This window comes from Oratosquilla oratoria, chromosome 33, assembly GCF_046742065.1.
Source record: "Oratosquilla oratoria isolate Oo_2021 chromosome 33, ASM4674206v1, whole genome shotgun sequence".
Lineage (NCBI taxonomy): Eukaryota > Metazoa > Arthropoda > Malacostraca > Stomatopoda > Squillidae > Oratosquilla > Oratosquilla oratoria.
Window position 1 is genome coordinate 12,916,377 of NC_134809.1, and position 23,505 is coordinate 12,939,881.

The 23,505-nt window shown below is 41.0% G+C and overlaps 1 protein-coding gene across 1 annotated transcript in view; it reads right to left on the reverse strand.

Moving 5' to 3' along the window:
* Positions 1 to 17,006, reverse strand: part of Sec10 (Exocyst complex component Sec10) — a 31,718-nt gene extending 14,712 nt beyond the window's left edge. Inside the window, exons 1-9 of the mRNA XM_076172625.1 lie at positions 16,875 to 17,006; positions 14,068 to 14,198; positions 13,378 to 13,495; positions 12,986 to 13,183; positions 10,916 to 10,980; positions 8,620 to 8,803; positions 6,713 to 6,853; positions 5,729 to 5,916; positions 5,408 to 5,503 (exon numbers count right to left, since the gene is read on the reverse strand). Coding sequence (XP_076028740.1) covers positions 5,408 to 5,503; positions 5,729 to 5,916; positions 6,713 to 6,853; positions 8,620 to 8,803; positions 10,916 to 10,980; positions 12,986 to 13,183; positions 13,378 to 13,495; positions 14,068 to 14,198; positions 16,875 to 16,907 — 1,154 coding nt within the window. The 5' untranslated portion in view covers positions 16,908 to 17,006. The remainder of the gene's footprint in view (positions 1 to 5,407; positions 5,504 to 5,728; positions 5,917 to 6,712; positions 6,854 to 8,619; positions 8,804 to 10,915; positions 10,981 to 12,985; positions 13,184 to 13,377; positions 13,496 to 14,067; positions 14,199 to 16,874) is intronic.
* Between the last annotated feature and the right edge of the window lie 6,499 nt (positions 17,007 to 23,505).

Genomic DNA, 23,505 nt, shown 5'->3' on the forward strand with positions numbered 1-23,505 from the left:
TGGATGATGCTGTGATGCATGAGGGGGAGTGGGTGGGGATGGGGAGTGAGGGAGTATGTGTGGAAAATAAATTTACACAGCCTGAAGGGATTTCTCCCTGTCTTCTCCTTTTCTGCATGAGGGGACAGGGAAAGGGGTCACCGAATTAATGAAGTGGCCTTGCTGTGGATGTGCTGTATTTTGTGACACTGCTTCTGACCCAGGGCAGTGGACAAGATGCAGGGATGACCCATCATCCTGGAGGAGCCAAGATAAGAGGGAGGGAAGGGGGATGGAGGGGGAGTGGATTATGTGGGGATGGAATGGCCCTCCCCTGTGGCTATGGCCCTGGGTGAGAGCTTTGATGTTATGATCTGTGTGGTAATTATTGTACACTGGCAGTAATTATTGTACACTGGCAACACTGGCGTAACTGTTTTCATGTTTGGTATCACTGTGTACTGTTAGTTACAGTCGCACCACAGGCGAGTGTAGTTCCCCTCTTGCAGTTCCTCTGTTGATGTGTAAGTTTATGTGTGTTTATTTTGTCCTGTTATGTACTGTGTTCATGCTGTGTTGCATGTTTGTCATAAATTGTTTATGTTGTGTTAATGTGTTGTATGGCTAACGCTAGATATTTTGTCTGTTTATGTTATAGATCTGAGAGCCGTTATTTTGTTGAATAAAGCTTGGAGTTTGTTACCAAGTGTTTCAGTCTCATAACAATTTATTCAACAAAATACTCGTCATGACTAAGCTGCTTAAGCCATGTCGACTGGACACGGATCCCAGCTCTCCTACGGCGGCCAAGGAGTGGAAACACTGGCACCGAACCTTTCAAAACTTCATGGAGGAGAGTGGAGAGACCGCACCCAACAAGCTGAAGGCTCTAGTGAACTGTGTATCCCCGAGTGTGTACGAACTCATCGAAGACTGTGCTACGTATGAAGGTGCCGTTGCAAAACTAGAGAGTGTTTACGTCAAGTTACCGAATGAGATTTTTGCAAGGCATGTTTTGGCAACCCGACGACAGCAGTCAGGTGAATCCCTTGATGAATTTCTGAGAGAGTTACATAAACTAAGCAAGGGTTGTAACTTTAAGGCAGTCACAGCTGAACAATACCGGGAGGAGATGGTACGTGATGCGTTTATTAACGGTATTGCCTCAGCATTTATTCGTCAGCGCCTGCTAGAAAACAAGTCCTTGGATCTGGAGGCGGGGTATAGTCAGGCCCGTACATTGGATCTTGCCCAGCGTAATGCTGATTCCTACACGTCTTCCTTGCCTGTTCCTCATGCAGCTGCTTTAGTTCCAGGACGGCAAGGACAGCCTTGTGATAGCCAACAACCGCAGTCAACGAAAGAAGAGGCGGAAAGAAGATCACCTGTGGACTCGACTGTCGCTGCTGCACATTCGTCAAAGAAGAAATGCTATTTTTGTGGTAATGCATTACATATTACAGGTAGGAGTAGTTGTCCTGCCCGTGCTGTTACATGCAACAACTGTGGTAAGACAGGTCATTTTGCCAAAGTCTGTAGATCCAAGGGTAAGACTTCTGACAGCACTACTGCTACACTGTATAACCCCACTCTGCTCACACTTGCTGCCACTTTTCCAAAGAACCTTTCACATGCAGCTACAGACATCACTGTCAATGGTCATTCACTGAAAGCATTAATTGACTCATGCAGTTCGGACAGTTTCATAAGTGAGAAAGTGGCACAGAAACTAAAGCTGACAGTAGTTCTTGCAAGCAAGGAGATTTCAATGGCATCAGCATCTTTGAATACTAGCTCCCCTGGGTATGTTATGGTAGACTTGGGTCATGTCAATCAGAATTATCCATGTGTTCAGCTAGGGGTTTTAAAGGATTTATGTTGTGATGTGATCTTGGGTCATGATTTTCAAAAGCAGCACGAGAGTGTAACTTTTCAGTATGGGGGAAATAAACCAAGTTTAAGGGTAACTAGTAACTGTGCCTTGACAACAGCTGATATTGAGGAGCCTTCACTGTTTCCGAACTTACCCCAACAGTGTAAACCAATTGCAGTTAAATCCAGACGCTATAGTGAAGATGATCAGTTGTTTATAAGTGACCAGTTATCACGCTTGCTATCTGAAAGTATCATTGAGCCAAGCATATCCCCATGGAGAGCACAGGTCGTAGTTGTAAAAGATCCACTTGACAGGCACAAAAAGAGACTTTGTATTGATTATTCTCAAACCATCAACCAGTACACAGAACTAGATGCATATCCCCTTCCAAGGATAGAGGACATGGTGCACAGTCTTGCAAAGTACAAGGTGTTTTCCACATTTGACTTGAAGAGCGCATACCACCAAATTAGCATTAAAGAGAGTGAGAGGAAGTACACTGCTTTTGAGGGTGCAGGGAAATTATATCAGTTTTGCAGAGTCCCATTTGGTGTCACTAATGGAGTAGCAGTATTTCAGAGAGCTATGGATAAGTTAGTTGGAGATGAGGGTCTTAAAGATACTTTCCCATATCTAGATAATATTACTGTAGCTGGATCAACTCAGGATGAACATGATAGCAATGTTAAGAAATTTTTGGAGGTTATTCAGAAACGGAAGCTTACCCTCAATGAATCTAAATCAGTTATGTCTGTGCCTACAATCAATGTTCTTGGGCATTGTGTTGGTAATAATGTCATAAGGCCTGACCCTGACAGATTACGTCCTCTCCAGGAATTACCACCTCCCACAAATATAGGGTCTTTGCGAAGAGTTCAAGGGTTGTTTGCATATTATGCTAAATGGATTCCTGGCTTCTCCGATAAAATCCAACCCTTGATAAACACAAAAACTTTTCCATTGAGTGAATCAGCACTAGCTGCCTTTAACACCTTGAAAAGGCAGCTTACGGATGCTTCTCTAAGGTCTGTGGATGAGAGCCTTCCTTTTGTTGTGGAGTGTGATGCTTCAGAGGTCGCTATCTCAGCAGTATTGAACCAGGGTGGCAGGCCAGTAGCTTTCATGTCAAGAACGCTTCAGGGAAGTGAGTTGCATTATCCTGCTGTAGAAAAGGAGGCTACAGCTATTATTGAAGCGGTTCGCAAGTGGAATCATTTCTTAGCCAGAAGACATTTTACTCTGATTACTGATCAGCGCTCTGTAATGTTCATGTTGGATAACAGAAAAAGAACCAAGATAAAGAATAACAAGATACAAGAGTGGAGGCTTGAGCTGGCATCATTCAGTTATACGATACAATATCGTCCCGGGAAACAGAATGTTGCGCCAGATACCTTGTCTCGTGCATACTGCTGTTCTGTTTTCCCAATGTCGAATCTTACAGGCATTCATGAGAATCTTTGCCACCCTGGGGTAACTCGGCTTTTGCATTTTGTGCGATCTAAAAACCTCCCCTTCTCAACAGATGATGTGAAAAAGGTGTGTGCTTCTTGTAAAGTCTGTGCACAGCAAAAACCACAATTCCATCGTTCAGCACAAGGGGTCCTCATTAAAGCCACACAGCCGATGGAACGCCTCAGTATTGATTTCAAAGGACCTTTACCTTCCACCACAAACAATAAGTACATGCTTACAGTTGTTGATGAATACTCGCGTTTTCCTTTTGCATTTCCTTGTTCAAATATGAATTCAAAAACAGTAATCAAATGTCTTGAGTCTATCTTCAGTCTTTGTGGAATGCCGAGTTTCATTCATTCAGATCAAGGTCCTTCTTTCATTTCTCAAGAACTGAAGATGTACCTTTCTCAGAAGGGAGTTGCAACAAGTAAAACAACACCTTATCACCCAATAGGTAATGGTCAGGTTGAGAGGTACAACGGGATTATTTGGAAGGCTGTTTGTTTAACACTTGAATCTCATGGTTTGAAGAACCAACACTGGGAGATGGTGCTTCCCGAGGTTTTGCATTCAATAAGATCACTCTTATGCACTGCAACCAATGAGACTCCACATGAGCGTTTCTTCAGGTTCCAACGACGTTCTAGTTTCGGAAATGGATTACCAACATGGCTTTTGACCCCTGGGCAAGTGTTATTGCGGCGGCATGTTAGGTCTAGCAAACACGAACCATTAACTGATCAGGTAGAACTTGTTGATGTGAACCCAATGTACGCAAGTGTCAAATATCCAGACGGGCGTGAGTCAACTGTGTCTATCCGTGACTTAGCTCCAAGTCCTGAGAGTCCGACGACTCTTACTTACCCGGATGAGGCACCAGGAAATATAGAGACTCTGGGTTCACACACAACACAAGATGTACAGCCTCATACTAATCATGACTCTCATTCATTCACTGAGCCCACTGAGTTAAGGAGGTCGACTCGCGTGTTAAAGCCCCCCGATCGTTACGGATGGGACTAATCTGATATTTCTGACATGGTATCCATTTTGTTAATGCTGAATTTTTCTAGGAGGGGAGAATGTGGTAATTATTGTACACTGGCAGTAATTATTGTACACTGGCAACACTGGCGTAACTGTTTTCATGTTTGGTATCACTGTGTACTGTTAGTTACAGTCGCACCACAGGCGAGTGTAGTTCCCCTCTTGCAGTTCCTCTGTTGATGTGTAAGTTTATGTGTGTTTATTTTGTCCTGTTATGTACTGTGTTCATGCTGTGGTGCATGTTTGTCATAAATTGTTTATGTTGTGTTAATGTGTTGTATGGCTAACGCTAGATATTTTGTCTGTTTATGTTATAGATCTGAGAGCCGTTATTTTGTTGAATAAAGCTTGGAGTTTGTTACCAAGTGTTTCAGTCTCATAACAATCTGGATTTGGAGTGGAGAGATAATTTGCAGATGTATTGATCTTTCAGGGACTCCAATGCACAATCTTTTGGCCACAGATACGGTGAGACCTCTCATTAATGGACGTTAATTAGCTATGTTTGCGGTGTTTTTGCTGTGTTTTCGGTGTTTTGGAGTGGTTTTTGGGTGGCATTGTGATTGCATGCACTAAACAACAGCACCAAAAACACCACAAACACAGCTAATTAACGTCCGTTAATGAGAGATCTCACTGTGGTTAGTCATTCTAGGTTACTCTGCACTCTGCCAGTTTAGAAGTTTGTTGTTATTTCTTGTCACTGCTGTGGATGTCTCTCTGATATTTTTTCACAGGATGTAGCTAAGGATTGTATCAAATGCCTTATTTATTTAAAATGCATTCTTATTTGTAGTGGTGCTTTCTTTCTGAAGACACTGGCATTAACGTCTTTCACTATCTCACATACAGAGAACACAGACAATAAAACATTTTCCCAAAGGGATCTATAGATTAAAGACTACCGACAGATACCTTAAGCCTTCAAGTTTCCAGTAAAAAGAAATCTATTTACGGTACATAAATACATACATATGTATACTATAATCTACTCATACTTTTTTAAATATAATAGTGAGTGGTTAAAGCAAAGATGTTTTTACTTACCCTCCTGACTGTATATTCTTCTTTTGGTGTCCTTTGGTTTCATAGTAGCGACTTAAGATAAGATTGAATTTTTCCCTTAAATATCTTGTTTCTACACTGTAATATATACAAAAGAAACACAGCTGTTAAATCCTTTGTCAAAAAGAAGAGGATGATGAAGAAAAAAAATTAAGGAGATGAAGAAAGTGAAGAGGAAGGTGAAGAAAAAGATGAAGACAAGAAGGTGAAGAAAAAGATGAAAATGAAGAAGATGAAACAGATGATGAAGAAATCAGTATCATATAGTGCAGAATAAATCTAACAAACTATAACTATACTCACCTTATGTATGAATGCAGATGTCTATGGAAGATAGATTTGGTTAATTTACTAAGGAAATTGGGGTCTGTGCCCATGTCAAAATATTGTAAATCACTGCACAATTTCTGTGTCTGTGAGTAAAGTTCATGAAGATTACGAAGATAAACTTCAGGTATACTTTTGCTTTCAAGTCTTGTCTGAATGTGTTCCTGGAAATATAAAGTGAACATTAAGGAGAATCAGATAAAATTCCTAGAACTTGATAGATCTTATGTTCTCCTATGGATCTAAGTTTTTCATGCTAACAAAAACCATATTACATGATATTCTACACTAATGGAATTAGTCTCTACTACTGTACTTTCCCATACTATCTAACATTTTACTATACAAACAAGTTTTAATATCCATCATTATACAACTGTAATTCTTAAGATACATTTGATTTCTATTTTGATTAATAAAAAAAATCATGTTAAATCATACATCTATGCCTATATTCTAAGAGGAAAAATAATTTTAAAACCACAAAATTCTGAATTATGTTCCAGAGGTGAATGGAGAATGGTTGTATATGGATGATGTTGTGATTGCATGAGGAGAAATGGGCAGGGGGGGTGGGGGGTGGGGTAGTATGTGTGAGTAAATTTTGACGCAGCCCGAAGCGATTTCTCCCCGTCCTCGCCTTATATGCAAAGGGGGACGGAGAGGGGGGGTCGCCGATTAAATGAAGCGGCCTTGCTGTGGATGTGCTGTGTCTTGCGACACTGCTTCTGACCCAGGGCAGTGGGCAGGGTGCAGGGATGACCCGTCATCCAGGAGGTGCTCAGATGAGAGGAAGGGTGGGAGGGATGTGGAGTGTATTTGGGGATGTAATGGGTGGGAGTGTTTTTATGCCTTTCCCTTTTTGGCTACCTCCCTTGGAAGGGGGAAAAAGCCTTGGTATATGTATGTATGTATGTATGTTCCAGAAGAATTATTTTGAGAGCAGATGAAGCAACTGACCTGTAATTGACCCTGAAATATGTTGAGGACAAACTTGGCCATGACCTGATCTGGGTTCGTAAAGACTTGACGAATGAGCTCCTCGCTTCTGGTGCATAGTGGCAACACCTCAACAAATAAGTCTCGACTGCGCAGAGTTCCCTTAAGGATAAAAATGGTAAATCATAGTTTTGGAAATGAGGATTATTAGAAAATAAGAGTATATGGGTAAATATTTAAAAATATATATGAAAAATATATTAGTTATAGATGGTATAATGTCTGAAGGTTTGTGAAACATGGTCAATGACAATGTTAGGTTGTGTGCATTTACTATCACACAAATGTGTATTATTTTATGTCACATACTGCCCTGCTCTTGCCATCACTCGGTAGCTAGGGTGTCATATGAAGTAAACAAAGAGCATCACGAAACAAATGAAACACAAGTGTGACAATCATGAAGACATCAGAAAGAGAAAAGTTGATGGCCAAACAAACAACATGCACAGAGCAGAAGTTATATTTTTCTTATCAGTGCATTATTATGGATGAAATATAATAAGAAATGAAGAAATATTGAATACAAACATGATAAAAGTGGATGTTAAAAAATACTTCTGAATATAACAACAGAGATACAAACTGGCTCCTCTCTGTCCATTTTATAAAACTTCTGCAACCCCCAAATAGTTAACCATGCTGTTGACTGATCAGTCCCAGAGAAACTATACCATATATTCTTTATTACATCTCTGTTCTCAGGCTTACTGGGCTTGTGAATTATTTTAGAATAATGGTCCTTTACAATGTTAAAGTGTTGTTCAGATAGCTGTTTTTCAACTTCAATGGTTAATACAGCTTCATGGATAGGAAGTAGATTGTTTTTAGTTTTGTTGACTGCAGTCTGACTGGGTATTCTTTGTCTTTCAGTTTGTGTTTTTTAGGCATTTCTATCAGTTTTGATAGTTGGTCTTTGATAAGTTTTACAATGCTGTTGGTCAACATTTAGATAAATGCAGCGCAATCCTTGAAGTATGCCACAGAACATGTAAGCACATTTGGCATGTACCAGGCATAAGGATGGTAGAACATAAATGGTTGGAATTTTAAAACAGGTAAGTATAAAGGTATTAGAGGGCAAAACTGTCAAAAGTGTTGGTATAAATGAAAGAAATGGAATAAAATGGTGTGGGCTATTGCTTACCTTAACCTATGCAGGTAGGAAAAACAGGGACAAGAAATAAACAATATTTTTTTTTTAATGGTGACAAAATATTAGCAGAAGGAATGCGAGAAAAAAAAATTAACATCATTCTAAAAATGAGTGAGGTTAAGTTGTTTTTATATAGATTAAAAAGATATATTCTATAGAGCCTTTTTTCCTTATAAGGGAGGAATGACAGAGTCAAAACCTACAACCATCCCACACCCAACCAAAACCCGTTCATTGCCATTCTCATCCTAGAACCTCACGAATGAAGGATCATTCCTGCCTCCTGCCACAATCCTCAGGTCAAAGGCAATGCAACAAGGCACAGTACTTTCACAGCAGACCCAACAACTGGCGCAAGTTTACTCCCACTACTTCCATTATATAGCAATCCTGTTCCCAGAGCTGGGTGCATTCCTTGGTGTGTTCCTAGGTTCATTCCTCAGTGTCCTAAGCAAAGTCATGCCAGTCAGGACATCAAGGAATGCACCTAGGAATGCGCCCAACTCTGCCTGTTCCTCATCCACTCAAAAAGATTAATGGACAGCCAAGAACCTTTGTTTGGGCCACATCATTCCTTCATCCATTTAAAACCACTTTCTGTTCACTTATTTTTAGCACTTGCTTGCCAGAAATATTTCTTGCACCTAATGCCCCCCTTTACTCCATCCATCCCCTTCATTTTTTGTCTTCCTTTAAAGTTCACAAAACTTACATGTTGTGCTTCCTCAATAAAGGCATCCACACATTGTGAATAACCTTTGAAATGGGAAAGTATGGCGGCGATCTCCTTCATCCGCTCCTTATCAGTTGACCGATGGGCTTTGATAAACTCTAAGATGAGAGATCGCTCAATTTCGTCATACTTCTCACCAATCTTCTGCTTGGCATTTTCGAACCTGTTACGAAGAGAAGTTGAAACAATGAACATTTTCAGGTCTCCTCTTTTCGATCAGGTCACTAAAGAGGAAAGATTACACTGACAGAAGAGATCTGATTAAAGATGGGCGGGATTTAAGAGGTTATGGAAGTAAATTGAGAAAGATCACATGTCTAAAAGATGCGAAGAAATACAGTTTTCCGTACAGGTGCGCAAATATTTGGAGTAGCTTAGAAGGTGATATAGCCCCAGCTCAAACAATACATGGATTCAAATCTAAATACGATAACTGGAAATCAAGGATATAGAATAAGCTGAGACTGTACATAAATTTGAGTCTAGGTATGTTAGAAAATTGGAGAATAGGAAACAGGACCCAACAAGCATTGCTCCTTTCCTGTCTACTATAGTTAGGTAAATACACACACAATCTCTGACGGACACATCAGCACGATTGTGAAAGAGATGTATGGATTTTTGCAGGAGATTAAAGTGGATTTTCACTATGTGGGTGAAGAGATGATGATAAAACTCATCAAAACCCTGATATGTTCAAGACAGAGTGAAGGATATAAGCAAGATTGAGAGAATACAAAAGGCAGCAACCAAACTGGTCCCAATCCTGGGAGATAAACCATATGAGGAATGACTAAAAGCACTGGGTCTACCAACTTTGAAAGATCAAAGAGAAAGAGGTGATAAGATTACAGCATTCAGGTCACTGAAGGTCAATAACAGAAGAGATATCTTGATGAAGGATGAGGGGGCTTTAAGAGGTCACGGGAACAAATTAAGAAAGACCACATGTCTAAAGGATGTGAGAAAAGACAGTAAAGAAATACAGGAGAAGTTTTCATGTGAGTAGAAGAAATTGTGTTAGGGATGGAAATGGTTTAAGTGAAAGTGTGGCTGGGCCTAGGTTGTGCAATGTCACCATGGTTGTTCATGTGCATATGGATAGGATATTATGGAAATTAAATATGAGGGTGGTGAGCAGGGTTTTGGAGATGGTAACTGAGCATGGAAGTGCGAAATGAACCAGTTGTTTACAGATGACACTGTTCTTATGACTCGGTTAAAGAAGGGTCTGAGGTAGTTCATAGTGTCATTAAAGTTCCAATAGTTTTGACTGTATACAACTGCAGCCAATACCTTACATGGAGAAGAGCAGAAATAACACAGTAACATTTATGTAATATGATCAATTTTCTAAATAGACACTTAAAACCCACTGTAAGAGGCCGGTAGATGGAGGTAGACAATTAGGTAGATGGAGAGGTAGATGGAGAGCGAATGCTAATTCAAGATCGGTTGTTATGAAACAACGGCCGACAGCTGACTGCTGAGTCGGGGATTTGTTTAGTCGCCGTCCTGTCTAGGTAAACAAACGACCGACGAGGTTGTTGCATGTTGATACAGAGGTGACTGATTGTAATAATGCCGATGTAATCAAAACTGTAAACGCAAAAGCTATTTCCGTTTGACAAATGCTGAGGTAAACGATATTGCTTGTGTCAATGTAACAGCCTTCCGGATTGGAGGAAAAGGTGGAGGAGGAGAAAAATTATTGGTGCATGAATTCAAAGTCATGCCCATAAGGTGTGGCACTTATTTGAGAAATAAGAGGAGATTGGATGAGAAAAATTCGTGACATCAGACGAAGGTGGCTTGGCGTATGATATGGGGATCTCGACAGACAGAGAGAGATCTGGTTGTAATGAACACAGTGTAAATTTAGTAAGAAGAAAAATCCATAACTTTACTTAACCTAAGGACTTGACTGAAGTATGAGAAGTACAAGGCATGGGGCCTACTGAATAAGATGAACTTGAAATTAGTGAAACTGACGTAACGAAGGCATGGGGCCTTGTGACAAGTGAATTACAAGACTAACATTACAGAAGTGTTATTGGTCGTGGACCAACACCCACTACCAGAGAAATAATATCAGAAGTATAGGGGATCTGTATATTCCGACTATCTGTAGTCCTCTTCAACAGAAAGAGATAGTAGTTGAATTATACAGTTTTCCTGTACTTCTGATGTTATTTCCCCGATAGTGGGTTTCAAGTGTATATTTACAAATGTGTTATAACATTACAGTTTCCCAATTTTCTAAATGTTAACTTACTTTCCTGATGGTAATTCCTGGGCTATAAGATGAAGTTTTTGTATTACATCAGCTGCTTCATATATCTGGAAAAATAAAAAATAAAAACTTATGAAGTAATAATAATGACATGCAAAATGTATACATCATAATAAACTGCTATCAACAAATAAAAGGAGAGAGGCTGGAGGAGCTGGGGGTGCATGTGGGAGGTGGATGTGGTAGGAAAGGGAGGAGTGGAGGTGGAGGTAGAATGTAGATTGAGAGAAGCAAGTAAATGCCTTGGGGGATTAACAAGTGTTGTGAGAAATAGACATTTGGGAATGAATGTTAAGAGGATATTGTATGAAGGGATAATTGTACCAACGGCACTGTATGGGGCAGAAACATGGAACATATGAGAGGACAAATTCAAACGTGTTTGAAATGAAATGTCTGAGAAGTATGGTAGGGGTTACTAGGCTGGATAGAGTGAGAAACAAGGTGAGGAGGAGAGCAGGAGTAGAAAAGGAGTTGGGAGATAGGGTTGATGAAAGAGCATTGGGATGGTTTGGACGCATGGAAAGGAGTGAAGAAAGATTAGTAAATGAAGTGTGGAAAGCAGAAGTGGATGTAGTGAACAGGAGGGGGCAACCAAGGACGAGATGGATGGATGGGGTAAAAGGGGCTTTGAGAAAGGAAGAAGACAGAAGATGGGGTAAGTGGAGAATGGTTGTATATGGATGATGCTGTGATGCATGGGAGTGGGTGGAGGGGATGGGGGGTGAGGGAGTATGTATGAATGATATTTTGACACAGCCAGAAGAGATTTCTCCCAACCTTCTCTTTTTCTGCATGATGGAAGCAAATCAGTTGATACAATATACCAGTGCTTGGTGTTCCAAAATGTGTTTGATGTGGTCCTGCACAATCGGCTATTCAGTAAATTACACTTACATGGTACATACATATGCCAATGGCTCTTTCCCCTTTACAAGGGAGGTAGCCAAAAAATAAGGGCATAAAATCCATTCCCACCCATTTCATCCCCACATACTCCACTTCCATTCACCACTTTTCCCTCCCTCTTTTCTTGGCTCCTCCTGGATGATGGGTTATTCCTGCATCTCATCCACTGCCCTGGGTCAGAAGCAGTGTAACAAGACACATCATATCCACAGCAAGGCCTCTTCATAACTGAGTCAAAGATTGGCCGAGAGAAAACCTAGGGTTGTAATCAATGGTGTGATATAGTGAGCGGTGTTCACCCAGGGGTCTGTGCTTGGTCTGATTCTATTTTTGATTTATGTGGTTTAGTAAATAAAATATCCAAATTTGCAGATGACACTAAAATTGCCATGACTTCCCTTCCTTACTCTCTCTCCACTCCTGACATCCTAGTTACCACACCCCTCAACTAAAACTCACTTTTCCTTTTCAGTTTATATTCTCTTAATGTTAACACAGCTAACATTTCCATATTTCTTCTCGCTTACATACTATCAATCTCTCTCTCACTTTTTTTTTTTTTTTTTCCCTCACTTGTTACACACCCATGCACATTCCAAAACCCAATTACAAAGGTACTGGTCAGTCTTCCTCCCAAATCTTCTTTTTTGATTCTTTGCAACTGAAAAAGAGGGGAATTGTTAGTCCCCATATTCATTCCCATTTCATTGCTTTCTACGATACACATAAGACAAGATAGTGGTACTTTTATCCCTTGCCACAGGGACAAAAGTAATAATGTAAAACATAGAGAAAGAGGCGATCTACTGGCCATTTACAGAATCATGAAAGGAATGGAAGTCCTTGACAGAGAAGATTTATTAAAGTGGGATAAAAGAAAAACAAGAGGACATGAAAAGAAACTCAAAAAGGATAGTTATAGAAGAGATCTGAAAAAGAATAGTTTCCCACACAGAGTGGTGGATGTCTGGAACAAATTGGATGAGGTAACAGTGTGTGCAAAAACCATACAAGAATTTAAGAACAAACTAGATGCTGAAAGATACAAAGACAGGTCACTATGAGCATAGGTCCCTTCCCATATAATACAACTAGGTAAACACAAATAATGTAAAAAGGTACTGATTATGTGAATGCACACACCTGACTTTTATCAGTGAAGACTTCTGACACCAGAGGTCCAGAAGATAGAAACTCGGCAAAATGGTTCATAAGCCGCTGTGCTTCCACTGCTCTGGCTCTTGGAGTGTTGACACTTTCAAGTTGATCACCAAGATGGACGACTTTGGTGGCCACGCTGTTGATACGGCTATCCAAACCTTGGAAACTTTGAAATGCTTCCTGAAACAATGAGCAAAATATATCATATAATATTCAAGACCTATTTAGTTATTTCTGTATTGTCAGTCTTTCAGTCTTCTATGGAGTAGTGGTGATATCCCATTGGAAAAAAAAAAAAAAAAAAACACTGCACTAATGCTTAAGACCACTTGGCCCACATACTCCTCAAATTTTTTAATGTTGGAAAAATTTACCCGATTTTTGTCAAGAAGCTGAGCCACATTGTGCCAATGCCGAACCTCTTCCTCCTTAACAGCTACTTCCAAGCGTTCGGATTTCTTAGCCGTTCTTTCTCCAAGCAATTGAAGATCCCTGCAAAAAAGAAATTAACAGATACCAGAAAGTGTTTTCCTCCTTATAAGAGGGGGATAGTTAACTAAGGCATGTGCCCACCCTTTACCTATCACACACCTATCCAACACCCATTTGTCATCAATTCTATCTCAGTTCCTGGTAAAGGAAGTCATCCCTGTCCCTTGCCGACTGCTTGGGTTTGAGGATACACAGCAAGGCACAGCACCTCCATAGCAGAGCCCTAACTGTTAAAGCTGCTTTACCCTATCTGCTTTACAACACGAGTACCCTCACCCCTCATCCAATCAAGAATACATAGCATGCAAGATGAAATCCCTTTGAACTGCGTCAATATATCACCCAATTACAACCATTATCTAGTCACACCTATCTCTTGTCCTCTCCCTCCTCTCCTCTACAGATATTCCCCTTGTAACTGAGTCTCATTCTCAGTCTTCCCCTCAAGTGGGAGGGGGAGAGGTATGTGAATGGTAAACTTACACAAAACAAAGAAAAAAATGTATAAAACTAAAGTTAACCCAAGAAACAAGGAAAGTAATAGAAACTGTGATACAAAATCATACACCTACTTGATTGCTTGTGTGAAAGCGGTATGAAGAAGGTCTGGATTAAATGCTGAGTCGCCTCCACCTGGAGGTGACACACTTGCGTTTACTCTCCATGCTAGCCTTTCCACAAACTCCTCACCATCAAAGGGATCCTGCAAAGGTATTTATGGATTAAGATTAATTTCTGAGATTTCTGTAACATGGTATGCCTTGGGATAGGCAGTTCTTGTCCTAACTAGACATATGGGTAATATAAATGCAACTTGTAATAAACCGAGTAATAAACCTCATACTGTACATCAAGTCTCGTGTTTATGTTTTTTCTTGTGATATGGATCCCAGACTCAAGGTCATCATGCATATATATATATATATATATATATATATATATATATATATATTATATATATATATATATATATATATATATATATATATATATATATATATATCAAAGTTATGTCATAGCACATTTGTAAAATAATACTGATGACCCACTTTCGCAGAAGAATAAGCGAAGATATAGAGATCTGAATATTTCGATCCCTTACTGTGATCCTCTTCAGCAGATATGAAGAGGATCACAGTAAGTGATCGAAATATACAGATCTCTATATCTTCGCTTATTCTTCTCTGAAAGTGGGTCATCAGTATTATACATATATATATATATATATATATATATATGTGTGTGTGTGTGTGTGTGTGTGTGTGTGTACATGAAGATCTGGAGTCTGGCATCCATATTGGAAAATGTAAACACATGGTTTATCTGCCAGACTGGGGACCAGTTTGGTTGCTACCCTTTGCATTCTCTTGATCATGCTTACATCCTTCACTCTGTGTTGAGACAATACTACTGATGCATATTCCAGTCTTGGATGTGTCAGGGTTTTGATGAATTTTCTCATCATCTCTTCATCCATACAATGGAATGCCACTTCAATCTTCTGCAGTAGTCCAAATGTCTCTCCTATAATCCAGCTGGCATGTGTGTCAGTTGACAGGCTGTCTTTTTTCAAGACTCCCAAGTCTTACTCCTCTTTTGCTTTTGTAATGGGTTCACTTCCCAAGGAATAGCTTAAAGATGGCCTTTTGCATTTTTTGGTATACTTACTTAGAAAAGTGGCATACTTAGATGACTTCTGTCAGTGATTGAGCTTCATTTCCCATTCTTTGCTCCATACAAAAATAGCATTTAGACCTTTTTGCAACAGTCTACCATCCTCCTCATTTTCACTCTTCTCATGATTTTTGTATCATCTGCAAACATTTTGGCATAGCATGTTGTTCCTTTCATCATGTCATTGACACAGACAAAAACATTATTGGTGCAAGCACTGAACCTTGTGGAACTCTGCTCATAACTGCTCTCCATCCTTTACTACTGTCCTCATGTATCTTTCCTTCAAAAAGTCATTCATTCATTATAGTAGTTTGTCACTCAGTCCTCCAACATCCTCCAATTTTCGCATAAGTCAACTGTGAGGTACTTTATCAAATACCTTCTCTATTCTCTAGGTCCAGGTGTCTGTGTGTGTATGTGTTCATATATGTGTGTTCATGTGTGTATGTGTATGTATCTAATCTAATTGTTAATATACAAAATTAGAACTGTGTTTGTGGCATATTGTTTGTATCAAAATTTGTCAAACTTAACCTTCAATTTACTTATGTGTCCACCTGGAGTATTTCTTTTTTTAAATCCATTTAATAAATTTATTTTCTATATGGAAAACTGCCCTGCCTTGCATCTCTCAGGCATGCTGCTTTCTTTAATTCCTTGGTATGTCCTCTTGACATTCTTTCATTTCATCCCTCTTTCTGTTCTAAATAGGGCTATTATAACTCCTCTTTCTCTTCACTTCTTCAGTATAGGCACTCCCAGTTTTTACAACCTCTCTTCATGTGTGTTCTCAACCAAACTAGAGTATTATTCTAGTTGCTGCTTTTTGGGGTCTCAATTTTTTGTATATCTTTTGTGCGGCAACAATGCCACTCTAGAGCAAATCCTACTTTCAACTATCTTTTAATTATACTTACATCCATATATTTGAATGCCACTCTCATATTAATCAACTGTCCATGAGATAGAGAGAGAAAGAAAGAGAAAGAAAGAGAGAGAGAGAAAGTAGGGAGAGAGGGAGATAGAGAGAAAGAAGTAAGGATAGAGGAAGAGATGGAGAGAGGGAGAGAGAGGGAGTGAAGGAGAAAGGAGAAAGAAGAAAGAAGGAGAGACTAAGAGGGGGAGAGAGAGGAAGAGGGGGAGAGAGAGGAAGAGGGGGAGAGGGGGAGAGAGGAAGAGGGGGAGAGAGAGGGAGAGAGGGGGAGAGAAAGGAGGAAGAGAAAGAAAAAGAGGGAGAGAGATAGAGAGGGGGGAGTTATAGAAATAAATATGGCAATTCAGTGACTATGAACCAATCAAAACAAGTGAATTTGACCTAAGTGAGAAGGATTACCATATCCTTGAAAGTATATCCTGACATTCTTCAAATTAAAACATATAAGGTACACAATTCAGTCTTTATCTCTATTGATAAAACTAATAAATCTATCTGCCTCATAAGACTGGCGTACCATCAGATCTATGCTGCCTCTATACTCTCTTATATGAAGCATTTGGCTGACTCTAATAAATAGGGAGTGCCGACCAGGTAAGTCAAGCAGGTGAGAGCCGCAACAAAACTTCAAAAGTAAGAGTACTAAAATACAGAAGTATTTACTAATTTAGGGTATTTGTTTTTATACTGCCCCGATACCAAACCCATGTTTGTTTGTCTACTGCCTTAAAACAATAATATTCACAATATAACTCTTCATCACAGTACCTGCTCAAGCTCCTGAAGATATTGATTTAACATCGTATATTGAAACTTCTACAATACTCGCATGACATTACAACACACCCACTACCACTGTCAGTCTGTCACTCAATGTTTACAACAAAACAAAGTTCTGTCGATTCTACTTGTGCGCAAAACTTGTTTTCGAAGGGTATATGAATATGATGTAAGAATTTGCATGTCAAATTGTTCTAAAACTTCTCTTATATTCCTCATTCATTTATGTAGCTGCTGTATCAATGTTTATATTCTTCTGTCCGTTACTATTAATGCAGAAAGTAAACAAGAAAGATAATAATCCTTACTACTGACCAATGACAAACTGAGGTCACTATTCATCATAAAGACTTCATATTTAGGGATTTTTTCAATCGTTGAACACATCTGAAAGTGAAATAATTATTGAAACGACGTACTTCGGGTTATTCCTTGTTTGAATATTTATTTAGCTGTTTAGTGTTTGAAGATGTATCATTAATTTAGTTTGATTAATTTTAATATATTGCTGAGCAATATTTGTTGAAAATGTTTAGAATAACAAACTAATGCGATAAGATTTTGGTTAGAAGAAGTACTAAGGTGCTTAAATTTTGCTTGATAACTCTCTCCCAGGATATTTTTATTTTTCTTGGTTTTCGGGGCCAGCACCCACCCGGACACCTTGCAGGGGGTCCGGAACATTTCATATACACAGTTTGTTTCTCACGCGATGTGGAGAATATTATAACTCCCGACAAATGTTCCTATCCCTTTTAATATGTAATGCTGACGGTGTAAATATCTAGGTGACCGCCCCACCGATTCAATACTGGGATACTCCTGAAACTACATACCTGTGATCGGCAGTGAAAAGTACAATAACATCACGAAGCATCATGTGTCTTTGTGAATATGTGATAATTTACTTTGTTTAAATTCTAATATTAGTTTGAATATTCCATAAAAGTATTATAACTTACCGTGGCCTTGGGGCCACTTGGTGATTTTCTTCGTCTTTGTTCTGTGATCGTGATTTGTGCGACGACTTCGGGCGTGGCATAGAGGATAAGTATGGGAATGGAGGGAAGAATGAGGTTAATGTGTTGAGGGGAGACTGGTTCTCTTATAGAACGCACCCCCTCACTGGTTTACCACACGTTTCGTCGTATTATACACTTCACACGATAGGATTTATATGAGGTCTGTGATAGGGGGTAAATTTTATATCACTCCCCAATCAAGAATCACTTCTGGTCAGTTTCGAATCATGTCTCGAACTATGTAAAGAAGGGGGTCCGACTTCGCGCCTAGTGACCCTTGACCTCACGTTGCCAAAGGTCTATGGGAGGTACAACTTCACCTTAACTGAAGTGAAAATGTTATACGATACATATGATAGATAATCCCCATATATGGTAATTAGAAATGGGTGGTTCACCAGATACAATACTCAAGACGGAGACGTCACAAGGTGGTAAATAAAAAGATCAATAATGAAAATGATATTTCGGCAACTTAACATTCCTGGAGATGGTAGTCAACCATGTTTGGTCCTATGGCGTCGAGTCCCTTACATAATGCTTTATATGTTTTTGTATATATTAACAAAAATGATAGGCCACTCCATCTAAACGGAAAAAGTAAAGTTGTATAATTCGTTATATATGCTTTTATATAAGCATTCTAGAATACTGATTCCATACAGCTTGATATACTTAATTGCTGTATCTCAATCTTAATCCTAATTCTACATCTATAAATTTACTAAATTAACTGAGGTTGTAACCACATATGCCTATATTCATTTGTGATAATAGCTTATTTACTAAAAAAAAAATGCCTCAGTCCGGATTTATTCCTGACACGTGATGTCACTGTTATCGCGATGTCAGTGTCATTAGTGGGGGGACACCGACCTCAGGGGAGGGGGGAGCACCCCTTAACTGTCGGCGGCGCCAGGTGGAGTGCGTGCCCCCAAGAAACTGAAGGTTGCTTCAGAAGGGGAGACAGTGAGGTGCCGCGTCACCTCTGCCGAGGTGAATCGGGCCGAGTCCAAAGCAAAGGACAGCCGTGGTTCTGCACTCTAGCAGGTAATGGTAGAGGGGCTGTTGCACCTCGGTCCCACAGGGTGTGTAGCGGTCGTAATTATCTCTTCCCGCATGTAGCATTTGCTACCCAGAACAATATTATAAGCGGATCCTATGGACTGTAGATTCCGCCTTTCTTTCCGGAAGCAGGTGGACTGCCTCGTCCCTCGTGACGAGGTAGTACCACAACGCCGATTAAGAAATATGTAGTTTCCTCCTGTGGTTGGCCCTGGGGATTAATCTGGCCTTCTTGCTGGTAACGCCCTTGATCCGTGTGATCGTAGGTGCCGGGGTCAGTGTGATTGTGCTGAACCTCGTCATTGCCTTGGCAGCATAATCCGCAACGGTGTTCCCTGAAATCCCCATGTGGCTGGGAATCCAGTGGAATGTTGCACACCTGCCATGCTGGTCCAACAAGTGCAGCGAGTGCTGGATTGATGTCATTAAGTAGACGTCATCCGTTGTCTTCTCGGAGAGGATGACGTCAGTGCACCACTTGAGTCTGTGTGGATCACGACTGCCCCCTGCCCAGCAGAGAGAGCGCGGTCCCGGGTCTTGGAGATAGGAGCAAGCTCCGTCTGAAAAGTAGAACTTCCGTCACTCACTCTCTATAGCGCGGTCGTCCCACCAGAGTTCACAAAAGCAGTGCCTCACCTTCCCGTGAAGGGGTCCACAAGGCCGTTCATGTGGTGCAACAGGCTCGCAGGAGGGGTGATGGACCTTATTTTCTCAAGGACCATGGGTCGCAACCGTGCCGGGTCGTAGTTAGCCTTCCTTCCGTCGAGGTGGAAAAGTTGAAAGCTGGCGCAGAGAGATCGCCACGGAGGAGGAGGGAGGGGGCATAATCTGGATGAGGGCCGTCTAGAGCACGTCGCCGAACCAATTCCCGGAGTTCAAAGGCACGAATCGCATTCACCGCAAGGGTCTTCCAGGAGTGACCAGTGGGGTCTTCCTCGGCTTCTAGGGCACTCAAGAGGGAGGGCTTTACTTCATTTACCCTTGGACCGGTCAAAAGTCGGACGAGAAGACATGAAGCAAGCCTCGCTACCCGTAAGCGAAGAGAGATAACCCCCACCTCCTGTCTAAGATTCACCACACTGGTTCATGGAGGGGACGCAGTGACAGTGCTGAGAGCCTGGTTTTCCAGGACTTCGAGTTTGTCTTACGAACTGGGCCGGAGGGAGATGAGAACCACGGCGGCATAGTTCACCACCGAACTTAGATATAGTACATCCGGAGGACCTTGTCCCCGGCACTTAACCGGGGTCTCGTCATAATTCTGAGGAAATTTAATCTCGTCTTCGTAGTCTCTCGGAGGTACCTGACTTCCGAAGCGAAGGAGAGCCTGGCGTAGATCCAGACGCCCAAATATTGATAGGTGGGCACCCATGGAGGGTATCGTTCTGGAGAGTAAGGTGTGAGCATTGCTTCCGCTTCCTTAGATTCATTGCTCTGGTCTTTGTCGTCGAGATCTTCAGTCCCATCCTTCCACATTTCTGGGAGAGGTGATCGAAAGCCCTCTGAGTCCTGCGAAGGAGGCAGCCGCCCCCAGTGACCACCAACGCGAGATCGTCCGCATAACAGAGGATGCGAGCATCCTCTCCAAGATCAAGGAGAGCCAGGTTCTCTATGAGCACGTTGAAGAAGATAGGACTGAGAACGCCCCCCTGCGGGGTCCCATTTTCCAACTGTAGTATGCGGATAGGTGTCCCTGGAGGCGCACTCCCTCTAATCTATCCGCGAGGTAGTCTGCAATCCAGGTCAGGAGTCTGCCTTGGATCCACTTAGCAGACAAGGATGCAAGAATGGCAGTAGCACTTGCTAGCTCGAATGTTTTTTTCTAGAACCGGAAACACCACAACTGTAGGATGATTACCGACCAATCCAAGAAGGGTTGCCACACAGTCAGTTGCTGCCACTCTTTTTTATAAAGCCATACATATTCTGATGGAAGGGTTCCATTTACAATCGGAGGCGATTGAGGACCATCCGCTCAGCGGTCTTACCAATGCAGGGGGTGAGGGATATAGGCTTGGAGATCGGCACGATATCCGCCTTTTTCCACTCCGCAGGAAGACGTCCCGTCTGCCAGGAGGCATTAATGAGTGTCAGTGGTACCAACTCCCCAGATGGCCCCAGTTGCTTCAGGAAAGAGTAATGTATCTCGTCGCTACCAGGAGCTGTATCAAGGCTCGTCTTACGAGCCCGTCGAAGTTCCTCGAGTGTAAAGAGACAGTCCGTCGGGACAACCGTGGCCATTGATACGTGGATCACATCCTCTCTGTCCTGTTCTTCACACCTTCCCTCCTCCTCCTCTTTTCCTTTTCTCGTCTCTTTCTTCCTCCTCATTCCACATCATACTCTTCCCTTGCCTTTCCATCTCCTACTCGTCCCCTACTTTCTCTGTATTTCTTCTCTTTACTCTTCCCTTCCTCACCTTTCTCCCCTCTACCCCTCTCCTTTTTATTCCTACCTTCCCTCTTATCCTTTTTCTTTTCTCCTTCTCTTTATTTTCCTTGTCCCTCTTCCTTTGCCCTCCTCCCACCTCCTTCCGCTCTTCTCCTCCACTATACTCATCCTCTTCCTCCCCGTCCCTCTTCTTTTCCTCCTCTTTCTCCTCCCTTGTTGTGATCATCCTCCTGCTTCCCTCCCTACCTCCTCCCCCTCCCCCCTTTTTCTTTTTCTTTCTCTTGTTGTTGTTGTTGTTCTTCTTCTTATATTATTATTATCATTATTATTATTACTATCATTATTATTCCAATTCTTTTTCATTGTATGATTGGTCATCGGCGTTTTATTTTTTTCTATTCTGTCAAACGGCTGTTCATGGTTTAAAAAAGTTAATTCGGAAAAAAATCACATATTGCCAGGGTGTTTGGCAAACAAAACAGAGAAAGCTATGAAACATTCGTTACGCATTTGGAAAATAAGTACTTGACCTCTGCGCAGGCGCATATTCGTTGCCACTAAAATTCACATTTGGCAAAATGTTTGATAACAAAGTATTATTTACCTCTGTGCTTTATCTCATGGTGTCAATGATAAAAAAAATACCCAGTACATTTTCACTCACTCATGAAATCATCTATGTACGGGAAAATGTGTGCTCAAAGTGCTGAGGAATTTGTTGACAGTAGTTGATAAAGTAGATAAATAAACAGAGGTGCCGCAAGACAGAATAACAGTGTTTGAAGTTCGAAGTTCAGCTCAACCACAACAAAAAACGTAAGTAAAGTGGCCACTACACGATCAATATTGCACAATGTATTATTGTTTCAAGAGTGCATGGTTGTACAACTACCATCCATACATTGTCCGTGATATTGTGTTTATCACACAATGATACTGATTATATATGGAGGGACCATACTGAAAAGAACAAAGTGTATATAAATTCAGACTCAAGTGTTTGTGATGGGGAAGCATTTGGTATTTTTTAGAAGTGCATACCCACGCGATATAGCATTAGGATATTAAACATAAATTTTGTAAATTATAATACATCAATGTAATAAATATTTTTTCTGGCGGAAATCAATAACAGAAAACGTTGCTCTGGGAGCATTTGAAAATATTATGTATGCACATCGGTACACTATTTATGGACAAGAACTTGAACATGTGGAAAGCGAAAGGGACCTTGGCATTACAGTAGAGTCTACATTAAAATTTGAAGATCATATTCATGGGAAGATGAAATTGGCTAACTCGATGATTGGCCTTATACGCAGTCTTTTCCTATCTCAGCCCAAGTAAGTTCAAGCCCCTGTATACAACATTTGTAAGAACCCACCTGGAATATGCACAATCTGCATGGTCACGTAGGTATAGGAGCCTTGAAACAAAAATCAAACAAGTCCAACAAAGAGCAACTATTTTGGTAGATGGTTTTGGAGAGATGAAATATTCTGATCGACTGAAGCATCTCGACTTACCAACACTCAAATACAGTCGATTACGTGGGGACATGATCGAGATGTGGAAGCACTTTAACATAAACCAGAGAAATCCTCCCAGCTTCCTTCAGGCCCACTGACAGACCAAGTCGACTACATAGTAAACAACTATTCCGACATCGTCCTAATGATGGGATGCATGGTGCTCATCATAATAGCTTTTGCCATCGAGTAGCTAGGATATGGAACGGCCTACCGTCTGAGGTTGTATAGGCAGGGACTGTTAGATCTTTTAAAAACCGCTTGGATTGCCACTGGAGACTTCAAACTTAGATTTGACCCGTCAGCCACTCCGCCAGAGCCACGAGTTATAGTTTAAGTTTACCCTGAGAGCGCAGCGAAGAGTCGTCTCCTCGACTGGTCTGCGTAATATGCTTAAGTATGCTTAAGTAAGTATTTAGACGCCATCTTTGTTTTGATAGATTCGTAGGTCGAAGGCGACAATGACGACCCTGATGACCTCTAGAATCACAGGTACCGCATTATTTAATGCAAGTAAGGTTAGGTAGGTTAGCTTGGCTTAGGTAGGTTAAAGCGGCGGCGCCAGGAATTTTAGTTGGGGAGGCTAAGGGTGGGCTGAGCAAATTTTTTTTG